General features: G+C 42.3%; 1 protein-coding gene across 7 annotated transcripts in view; it reads right to left on the minus strand.

The window, feature by feature from the left end:
* LOC111869813 (protein trachealess) overlaps positions 1 to 12,118 on the minus strand; it is a 764,956-nt gene that overhangs the window by 164,931 nt on the left and 587,907 nt on the right. For 2 of the 7 annotated variants that reach the window (XM_023861601.2, XM_033753567.1), the window contains exon 1: positions 7,849 to 10,515. The exons of 3 other annotated variants lie outside the window; for them this stretch is intronic. In XM_023861601.2, coding sequence (XP_023717369.1) covers positions 7,849 to 7,982 — 134 coding nt within the window. In that variant the 5' untranslated portion in view covers positions 7,983 to 10,515. Of the gene's footprint in view, positions 1 to 7,785; positions 10,517 to 12,118 lie in introns of those variants that run through there. 2 more of the 7 variants (XM_033753566.1, XM_023861600.2) reach the window with 2 other exon arrangements.

Consider the following 12,118-nt stretch of genomic DNA (forward strand, 5'->3'; position numbering starts at 1 on the left):
TATTAACTCATATATTTTAGCATACTTTCCTTATTTTGTAAACGTAAAAGGATGCTTATAAAATCACCTAGCTGTCTGTCTGTGTTTACCTTGCCTAATTCTTTTAGGCTTTTAAGGCTTATGAGGTCGCCTTGCTATGTCTGTGTATCCCTTCCCCCTGTTTTTGGTAAGAAGCTTATAATATTATCTTGCTGTCTGTGTGGTTGTATGTCCCCACACATTTTTTAGGGTTATGAGAATTATGAGATCGCCTTGCTGTCTGCGTGTCTTTGTGTCCGTATCATTACTAGGTAGCAGGCCATTTGTGTGTCTGTGTATACTTTTTCGTTTACTATGCGGACCGTGTCATATCACATGATAGTAGGCGAGTGATTCTTCCTAGAACTTGTCAGCGTACTTTCCTTATTTCGAAAAAATAAAAGAAGGCTTATGAGATCACCTTTTCATTTCTTATTTCTTCAAATTCACTGTTGTCATGAAAATAATATTTCACTTATTGACTAATGTTAATAAGCACTATTATAATTAAATATGTGCTAATGTTATTGTGCCGCTCACGGTAGTCGAGTTGTCTCAGGCATGTACTATCTTCGCTAGATCGGTAGCAGGGATCGTGGGTTCGAATTCCACACAAGACATGGATGCTTCGTATGTGTATGCGTTTATTCTGTATTTGTGTTGTCCTGTGTTTAGATAGAGGCCTTGGGGCGAGCTCATCACCCATCCAAGGAGTCCTACCGTCGTAAAACGGTCGTGAAACTGAGAAATCAGCCCTACGCTCCAAAGAAGGAGCGAGAGGGGATTAACAATTGTATTGTGCCTGCGTGTCCGTCAACCTATGTGTTTCCCTCCAACCACAGACTCAAATGACAGATTTTCATGAAACTATGCCTAAACATCACAGCACAAGAATTCAACTAAATTGAATCTGTAGTTCTTAACTGAATATCACGAAGAAGATAACACACGTATAAAGTGGCAGATACATTAGACAGTCCGAAAATATATCCCTGTGCTTCACTGATTCAGCATAACACCATAAAGGCGAATGAGGGGGTGGGGGTGGATGTATAGATGCACTTCTTCTTGACTTCGGCACTAGTTAGAGGTGAGTTGTTAGCTCCATGACCCGGCCGCTTTACCCCCGTGAACAATCCCACGCAACCAATTGGATGCGAGGTTGGATCGGAGCCAAAGCCGGTCCGGACGATACGGAGAAGAGGAAATTCTTACCCCTACTGGGACTCGAACTCCGACCCCCTCGGTCATCCAACCCGTAGCCAGTCGTTATAGCGACTATGCTATCCAGGACACAGATATACTGGATATTATTTAAAAATGTAAAATAATAATATGGCTACCGCGCGAAATCCGTATTTGCTTTCCGCTTTGATGATATACGAGTATAACGAATTACTTCAGTCAGACACATACAATATATGTATAAAATTCCTGTTGATCCCTCTGAAGCATATGACATCTGGGAAACGTTCTGGTTCATCTCCTTTGGATGGGGGATCAGCCGTTTGCAAGGACGCTACCTACACAAGACAACATAAAAACAGAATAAACGCGGATAAGCACCCATACTCGAGTGCAGCCCACGATCCCAGTATTCGAGCGGGCAAAAATATTTCACGCGTTAAACCACGCGACCAGTGCGATCGGTTGGACTTGGACACATGAAACAAAACATTCCGAACACAAATAACAGTTTTCCATATGCACGTGTTGTGACTCCGAATATTCCTGTATTTTCATTTACTGTAGGTAAAACCAATTGCTACCGACCACAGTGGCCGTGGGGTCTAAGGCGTGAAATTTCTTCGCCCGCTCGGACGCTGGGATCGTGGGTTCAAATCTCAATCAAGGAATGAGTGTCTATATGCAATCATTCTCTGCTTGTGTTGTTCTGTGTGTACGTAGCTGCCTTGCCACGGGCTGATCCCCCGATCAAGGAGTCCTACCGACTGGGTACAGATTAAGAAACTGAGAAAGTAGCCAAGGTCCAATAAAGGGCTGTAGAACTATAGACAGACAGACAGACATACGGACGGATAGATAGATAGATAGATAGATAGATAGATAGATAGATAGATAGATAGATAAAAACTAAATGCTGCAAAGCTGTTCACACTACAGAGCCAGAAATTACTTCCCCTTGATCACAATTACAAGATCACCTATCAAAAGAGAATATGTTTCAAACGAAAATTATAGATCTTCTTTTTTATTGCTAGTGGGGTGGGAGTAAGTCCCTTGCACTGCGGAAACTTCTGGCCTATTGTACCAGCCCCACATGATAGGTGAGGGTGATTGTGGAGCAATTGGTGGAATGAAGATTGGCAGGGGAAACCGAAGTACTCTGAGAAAACCTGCCACAGCGCCACTTTGTCCACCACAAATCCCACTTGAGCAGACTCGGGATCCAACCCGAGCCGCCGCAGTGGGAAGCCAGCGACTAACCGCTTGAGCTATGGCGCGGCCTATTATAGATCTCAATAAAGTCAATGTGGTGTACCATATAAGGATTCATTACATGATGAGTTGCTTTTGATAAAACTGATGCAGTTCAGTTCGACTGTAATGTAATGTACTGGACAGATTTGAGCTGCAATCAAATTAGTAGGACTTTTTCAGACGAGATCTCCATGTAAAACTGAAATACATTCCAATCGAAAACACTAAGAAGAATCACAGGCGCACCATGATACGTAACAAACGGAACTATCCACAACGATGTCAACATACCCCTCATCACGGAAGAGATCAGAAAACATGCCACCAGACACCGTACTCGGATAACAGGACACGAGAACCCGCTAATCGTTGAATTAACGAACCCGCACCCAGGAGCAAGACGACTGAGGACAACCTGGCTAGAAGACTTATGTAACTAAAAGGTAGAGTACTGCCACTGGGCAGCTGCCTCCTTCACGACATAAACACCCATCGCATTTACTTATTACTTGCAGTGGTCAAGTAGATTGTAAATTGACGTAAAAAAAAATTGAAACGAATACTATTTTTTTTTTGTTCTGGAGGCGTAAGGTGTGGACGGTCAGATACAACGTATTATTATGTAAAGGTAAAGTTATCCCAGCCGGTCACGGTAGCCGAGCAGTCTAAGGCATGTACTGTCTTCGCTCGCTTGGAAACCGGGATCGTGGGTTCGAATCCCACTCAGGGCATGGATGTTTAGTTTGTGTGTGTGCGTGCGTTTTTCTGTGTTTGTGTGCAGACGTAGCGTTGCAACGGTGTAGTGCCAAGGAAAAAAAAGTTATCCCTGTGTTTAACTAATTAAGCACTACGCCACCAAGGTGTGTGGAAGAGTATATATATATATATATATATATATATATATCCACATTTTCTTGAACTGGACACTAGATGGAGATGCGTGGCCAGCTTCATGCCTTGGCCGCTTTACCCCTGGGGAAAGAGCCCCCGATACCCATTGGATAAGAGGTTGGGTGAACCCCAGAACCGATCTGGATGGCGTGGAGAAGAGAAAATTCTTGACCCTACCGTGATTCGAACTCCGACCCCTCAGTGAACCAGCCCGTAGCCAGTCGCTATATCGACTGCGCTACCCCGGCACAAACGGCATTTCCATTTAATTAATTCATACAAAGAACACAATAATAATAATAATAATAATAACTTCCACTATGAAACTATCACAAAACTTTCGTTTTAGGCTATTTAGGTACTTGGCTAGCGATGTATACGCGTTTTGACATAAATATTTCCATTCTCATCACGTTAGAAAATGACTTAGGATAATATAGCTCACATTATGCATCACTAAATCGTAACAGGACCTGTAGGATTAGACCCCCAGTACACACGTGCATTAACTTCCGCCTACTTTAAGCCGTTTTATGAACCCACGGTGTATTAGGTCTATTCTAGCTTATAACCACAGCACCATACGTAATGCAAAAACGTATAGAGTAAAACAGAAACTTAGTATCTTATATTAATCAGTTACTTCGAGAGAAATGAATGTTCTTCATAACAAGGGAGTATCCAATTATGGAAATAAAAATAATAAACCATTGCAAAATGACAAAGTAACGACAGGAAATGTTAAACCCGTCGGAATTTAAATCAAATTAGCTTAAAGTAATTACCTTATAATATGAACATATAAATATTACACTATTTACTCAATAACAACAGATCATGCAGGCTAGAGCCTCATGCAATAGTGTTTTCAAAATTTAAAAATTTAAGATACAAAAAAGACTGTTCACAGAATGCGATATTATCAAGCACTTTTACCGGCAGCTCTCCCAGACTGGAAACACTTACTTACACTCTACTCTTAAAACAGGTTTCTGTAACGTATGGGGACCTCAGCTGTCACGGTTTCTTAATTCCGTCGCTGTAAACTTTTTGTACCAATCCGGGTGCAACTGTGGGGACACAGTCATGATAATCTGAACGCCATTTCATAAAGACTACAGGAAATGCATCAGTAGTCGAAGTAATTAGCCCACATTATTATGTAAGTTCGTATAAGATCTGTCTACAGGAACATGAATGCCTAATTTACTTAATTTAATAACAATTTGTCGTCTGGATATAAGGCCTGAAGGAATGAAATGGCGATTCTAAATTATTGTCGGGTTTTTCTGTGGCCTATAAAAGGAAACCCAGATAATGTTTTAGAATCACTCTGTATATTTTCAAAATGGCTGGTGGTAGTAGTATTAGTTGTAGTAGCAGACCCAGTAGTAAGTTAGTGCGCTGTTTATAGCGGAGAACCAAGGGTTAGCATTCACGAATTGCAAAACGAGAACTCTAAGAGAGCGAATATGACAGAACTGTTTCACCGTCTGGAGCAGCTCGGACGCAGAACAATGAATCAAATATTGTGATCGACAAATGATTATTCGTTCAGGATCGCTTCATTAATTTTTTCCCCCTACGGTCGAAATGTTAAGATTTTTATGAATGTAACACGTGGAAGAAAAGAGCTTAGGTCTCTTTCAAGATACTGTGGCGTCACTGTTCTGGAAGGACTTGGGAAATTTAAGAAGAAACTCAGAATAACAGATCCAAGAACCGAGGTCGGATTCCGGGAATTTCTGACTGTGAAGCGAATACGCTGACAGGCGCATCGCGAGCTGCGAGTTGCAGGCAATTGAAGAAAAAAATGAAAATCTATTCAGCGTGTAAGCCATGTTCTGAATCAGTACTTCAGAAATCTGATTCCAGTCCTATATACTGAATGTACAAAAGNCTTATTCCTACCCAGGAGGTCGAGGATTCGAATCTCCGTTCGGAGACTATTATGATAATATTTTTAGTTGTCTTCCTCAGTTCTTGCAAGAAAATGCATGGATAGTGACTTAATATTGGCCACGACAGATCCATTTCACATTCTCTCTAATTCGCGGCTCATATATTCTGTCATTTAACGCCACACATTCTACGCACTTAAGCTTCATCATTATCATCAGCTAATCATCGTCTTATTAACAAATTTTGTCTACAGACCAAACACTATGAAGACTAAATGAAAATAATGCCCCATTGATCCTGTGCAGGTGTTGTAAACCAGCGTCTAACATATTTGTCGTTGGGTTTACGGAAATTGTGGAGCCGAGAACAATAGCTTACACCTCACAATAGGCCTACCAGTGAAATAGAAATAGGCTTAAACGTAATAGTTTAAGAAAATTAGTGAATTTACTCACTAGGGTGTATTCTGTAGTCCTTCAGTAATTATTTATTCGGAAGTATCAGCCCTAATACTGGGTTTGTTAATCACAAAATGAAATTTGGGTTTAGTATTCATTTTCAGCCTCTGGAATTTTGGAAAAGATTAACGTATATCATAGGTATTTCTGGAATGAGATACAATAGGTCCACTTAGTTTTCTTATGAAAATTTGTTGTGACGTTACAATAAAATGTAAACAAGAAAATTTTACCTACGCCTCAATAAAGAAAGAGCTATACAACGTACCTAATAAATAATAAAAAGAGACGGGAAGCGAGCATGGGCGAAATGAAAAATGCCTACAAAATTTTTGTCTGAAGCGCTGTAGAGAATAGACCGCTTGGGAGACGAAGGCTCAGACACGAGTAGAGAACATTGAGATGAGTATTAAGAAACTGTGTATGAGAGCTTGGATTGGATTAAACTGACTCAGAATTAGGATCCGGTATAAGCTTTTGTGAATATGCTAAAGGGGCACATACACGTAAGGGTCTGGTTCGCGAATCCGGCTCGGTGAGCTTGACTCGGGAGCCGGGCTCGGATTAATTTCACCACAAACGCAAGAGCTGACTCCTAACTTTGCGACCCACACACGGACGAGTTTGGCACATTGGAACCCCAGCCGAGTCGTACTCGCGAGCCAGACTTGTACGTGTATGGGCCCATTAATGAATCTTTGGATGCCACAAAATGAGAATTTCATGACCAGCTTATAGAATAGCACCTCATCATGGACATTTGCATGTCTTTGCCCGCTCGAACATTGGGATCCTGGGTTAAAATCCCACTCAAGGCACAACTCTGTGTGTTTATTCTGTGTTTGTTAGGTAGAGGCCTTGCAAAGGGCTGATCCCCCGTCCAAGGATTAAGGATTCCTTAGATTAAGGATCTGAAATGAAGCGAAGCGTTTCAAGGATGCCCTGGCTCCAAGTGGGAGCAACAGGAAAAGAAGATGGACTTTTCCGCCACACAGACCTAGACTATAATACGCTAACACAATAACAGAAGAACCCAAAGGTTCAACCTTCCAGTACCAGAGATCACAAAAGGACACGATTCTGAGCCAGTTTGATCCACACCTTCATATACTTTGTCTTATTCTCTAAGATCCATTTTAATCTTACCTTCACAGATTTCAAACTGAATATTTCCCAAGAGATTTTCCCACTACAATTCGCCCGCACTGCGTTATCTCCTGGATCATTGTAAGCAAATAAATTTCTGCATCCTAACCACAATTCACATTGGGTCGCCTGTAGCTGTATAAGCCACAATGTTCCTTGTTATAAAACAGGTCTATTCTTTCACTTGCCATTTAGTGCATCTCACTTCCAAACATTTTCTGATACTCCCTTTTCCGAAAATTGTAACCGGTTCCCTTCCTTCAAGGTTATAATTATTCTGTTTTCCAAAAATTATAAATAATGCATTTCCTTCACGGTTAAGATACAAGAGTCTTGCCTTCAGAAGACGCAGTAACTCCCAGAGTCCTATAATAGCGTTTTATGAGACCGTCCACACAACACGCTATTATAGGACTCAGAACAGGATGCATCCCATGAAGATTGTCCCAGAGTCTTGTAGTTTAGGTCTGGTCCTCAGACGTTATATAAAGCCCAGTACAAGAAACATATGTGTATCTACACTAACAATTACCGGGTTTTGGGACTTTGTCCGTCGTCCAGTATTCTAGAAACTAGAAAACGTAACGTTTCGGAAACTGGATTCTGTCTCCGTCTTCATGTACTCAGTCGGGCTCAATCAATGGCCCCTATCTCCGGACACCTGTACCAGCAGATTGGGCCCAACTGAGTAGGTTTCACCTGAAGACGGAGAAAGAACCCAATCTCCGAAACGTCGTGTTTTGAAAAATAAACAGGACGATGGATAATGTTCAGACACATAATATTTGTATTAATGTAACATCGTCACAAACTTTCAGAGCTTATCAACGAGTAACTAACGAGTAAGTTCGACCGTGAAAGCTGAGGTCTCGCAGTGTCTACGTTCTAGTGCAAGCAATATAGTAATATAATAAAGAGAACAACATGCCCTGGCTCGAGGAGAGGAGTCTGATTCTGTTTGTACGGGACACAGAAATCCGCCGGTACCAACCAGGAGTGCGTGAAGGCCGGGTTCATGTTGAGAGCTGCAGCAGCAGCTGCGGCCCCAGCGGCCCCAGCCGGGCTCTGCCGCTGGAAGGAGGACGTCACGGCGTAGTCCATTGCCACCGCCTGGTATGGCAACATGATGCAACACACTACACTTCACTCAATTTGCACACCTCTCGTCTCTCGTCTGCACCGTCATTCGCAAGTCACTTTACTCGCTGAAACCTTCTCGTGATTTCTCTTCTGTTGTTGCTGCGTGTAGCAACTTCACGGTTTTCTCTTCTAGGCTACAGAGAACTAACTGCCCTTGTACGAGACGCGGGTACTTGCTGACAAATCTAAAACAAACTGATTATCGTATTCCATTCTTGATTTTACTCTGATAATGGCGTTAGTCTACCTTTCGACAGATGTCTCACCAGTCTTTCGAGTTTCCTCCATCCATAACCTCGCTCAGAAAATACTGAATATGATAATAAATTCCGGAGGTGAAATTATGCTAAGTTAAAATGATTATCAATATATTTCATGAAACATAATTTATCCTCTCACTGTACTGAGCACTGATTCCGCTGTCATGACGTTTTTGTTCTGAATCACTTTTTGTAGCCTGTAGTTTCGTAACCTTGTTCTGATAACCTGACAATATTCCTCATCTTTTTTTTCCAACCAAGACCATCTGCTGGACATCCCAGTGAGGCTGAGAACTTTGGCTGTCACACTCGTAACTCCTTGTTACATAAACCGTGCTGTTTTCAGAGTTGATGATGGCCCTTTTGTTGTGTTGGAGCTCGGCAGTGATGCGATCTTTTTATTAAGCAATAACACAAATCAGTCCACACTAACAACTGCACGAGAACAGATCAAGCTGCATTTTTAACATCTTTAAATTGTAAAATGGGAATTCACTGCAGACTGCATAGGAATATTTGCTCTTTGTATTCTCGTCTGATGAAAATTTTACGTAACCACCGTTTGCATTCAAAATATTATTATATATTGTCCAACGGTAATTTCTATGTGCTCTTTAGATCAAATTCATTGCATATTTGAACAACGGGCCAGTGGCCTTTGGTGTGTAGGAAAAATTTTCGACCCAGTCTTGTCTACATAATTATTACGTATTTTTATAAAGTTAAATTACAGCAGCTGCTGTTCTTGACAGGGAGACATAAGCAAGAGATAAACCATTGAGAATAGTCTGTAACTTCTTGCTTGTTGCAGGGAAGAAAAGCATTCCAAAATACAAACTATTAGGCTCAAAGGCCTATTGTTACTTAAACGTCCTTTGTTCTGAAAACAGTTCCTTGGACAGTTTTGATGCTTTTGCCGCTTTGTCCTCCAGGCGCTCGCTCTGTGTCGCTGGGACCTGAATTTCAAATTGAGGTATCACAAAATGGCGGGGCCAAGTGCTGTTGTCCCAGTTTCGATGAAATCTTGCACAAACAGTGACATATCAAATGTTGACATCCACCATGTGTATGTAGGCTGGTTTGACGGATTTCCAAATACCAGCATCACTGTCAACTTTCTAGAGCCAATTTATTCTGAAAGTCTTCTAAATATTGCGAAATGTGTTAAACTGTAGTTGAAAACACAAGCACAGCACACAAATGGAGAACACGCACACCTACCCGAACAGGGTACCATACTACCTTGAACTACTGAATAGACAATTGATTATACAGCTGAAGAGCTTGAAACAGTCTAGTCTGACACAACCACCAGATGTCACCCTTAACTGCATTGTTTCAATAAGTCACAAGATTTTCGTACTGAGATGACACGTTATTTCCTGACGTAAACGCAAGAGCGTCCATGATGCTGTGACGTAGGAGTAAGTCATGAGAATTCAATGGCGATATTCAACTTGTTGGTCAGCAAAGTCTGGAACATTTCGCTACACTTTCTACCGGCTTCCCGCTGAGCAGGTAAGGGCACATTTCTGTTCCGCAGGAACCCAGCGCCCTCTATGGATCCTGGCTAGCAGGAAGGGGGAGTGAGGGAGGTGACTAGGTGGGGTGGGGGTTGGAGGAAGTCTGTCACGGGAAAAGTCAATGTCCCATGAGAGATGGAAAAGACACCAAGACAAGGAGACTTCTTATGAATGGACAGAGTTGAGACAACGTGGGCTGAGTCTTTAACTAACGTATAATGAGCCACTCTAGAGGAATGGGCACGTTTTGTAGAGGATTATCAACTTCAGTTATCAAACCACAAACAAGGAGAGGTCACGAGTTCTGAGAGAGGACGATGATACTGGTGGGGAGCAGGACGTCTTGTCGAGAAAAATAACACAAAACCACAGTCTGCTACTCTGGGAGTTTCCTTCTTCGAACCTAATTAGTGAAACAGTTTTATCTGCCCGTGGAACACTATCAAGGTCACAGTCAATCTTCATACAGCCATTTCTTTCATTGTTGAAGTGACTCTCTCGTTACACAGTAACAACGCTGTCATTTATCACTTCTCTGCCCTAATTTCATAGCGTCACTTATTAGCACTTTCTTATTGCAAATAACCTGTACATGTATCCCATGAGAACCCAAACACACTTGTACTTTTGATGTTGGTTTCTGAAAACACTGTTTACCGAGTTCCGCGCTCAACCTCTTGTATCGACTATAACACGAACACTAACGATACAGACTGATCCCTTAGACACCACTAAGAAAATGGTCAGAGAATCACTAAAACACAATACATTGATAGAGAGTAGGGGGGCGACTCGGGAGGTAACATTTGTATAGCCTTAATAAAAAAAAGACGAATTCTTCACTAAAAAGGGAATTCTCGGCAATGTTCGTACATCTTCGGACAAGTGTGAGCCACTGATGGTTAGGAAGAGGCGGTTCTATGGCAGAGAAGCGGTGGGCATGTCCCGGCGCGCAGTTTGAGTGACGGCAAGCCCACCCTCAGATCCTGGTTGGTCGCGGGCTACCTGTGCGCTCGCCACGTGGGGCGAGGAAGACCCGCCTCTCTGCGTGTTTCAGTCAGTAACTTGTCACACACTGTTGACGTGCCATATTGCACAGGTAGCAACTACTTCAATCATAGGTAACGATTACCCCCTTGGGTTAGAGGCTTTGTGTAGACAGCACTGTACTATTGTGCCACTGAGCCTTAAGTCCCCGCTCAATATTCGTGCACGTAATATCAATTGCCTCTGCTCTGCACCTATAACAACTGCACTGAGCACAGCTACAGGGGTTCAGCTGATAACGAAATTGCGTATGTTATGAAACCCGTAGGTTCGTTACCGTGTTCACAAAAGCTCATTCTGAAGTGGCTGAATGCACTCAACAGCCCCCATTATATTTACAGTAAGGTGAAAGGTAAAGTTGTATCTCTGCTTAACTAATTAAGCACTATTCTATAAAGGTGTTTGGGTAAATTTATGTATAGAGCCATATTTTTTTGACCTTGGTAGTAGCTGGAGGTTAGTAGTCAGCTTCACGCCCCGGCCACTTTACCTCCGAGAAAAGAGCCCCCGGTACCCATTGGATATGAGGTTGGGGACCCAGTGCCGGTCTGGACGACGTGGAAAAGATAAAATTCTTCACTCTACCGGGACTCGAACTCCGACTCCTCTGTCATCCAGTCCGTAGCCAGTCTCTATAGCGACGTAGCTATCCCGGCTTCTATGATATTGACAGCATTAGTCCGAATACAAGACGAGTTTTTTTTTTATATCGCGTTTTAGAAAACAGGGATCGCCCTGTTTTAGGGTCCTTAAGAATAAATATGAGAATGATTATAGGGGTAACCCTCAGAACAACGGTACCCATTCAATTTGGGGGGGGGGGATGGAATCGCCTTACGTTCGGGCTTATACGATATTTCAGATCTTTCATGAGATATTATACCTAGGCCTCTAAAATCTATATGAGTTACATTCGGTTTTACTGGGGGCATGTGCAATATTTTCAATGGCCGACCTGCCTCATCATAACGGATTAAGGAAATGCATTCGTGGCGCCTGTCAGTGGTAAGCTTTCCTCTCATAAAGTAGTGGGACAAATGGCACCAGTGGTGGCACTGATAGGCCTGATGAATAAAGGATTGCGACAATACGTTGGTATCACTGGTAGGGTAACTATCCGAACTAACTACATGGAGCTGAGTCCACTTTGAGAAGCCGCCAGTTGCTCAGCTACTCTAGAACTTCACAACATTTTATTGAACCTGAATATTCATTTACCTTGTTCATAAGGTCCATAATACCCCTCCATATTTCCCTAAGATCGATCTTAATATTATCATCCAACGTATGT

The sequence above is a fragment of the Cryptotermes secundus genome, unplaced genomic scaffold, assembly GCF_002891405.2.
Source record: "Cryptotermes secundus unplaced genomic scaffold, Csec_1.0 scaffold245, whole genome shotgun sequence".
Classification (NCBI taxonomy): domain Eukaryota; kingdom Metazoa; phylum Arthropoda; class Insecta; order Blattodea; family Kalotermitidae; genus Cryptotermes; species Cryptotermes secundus.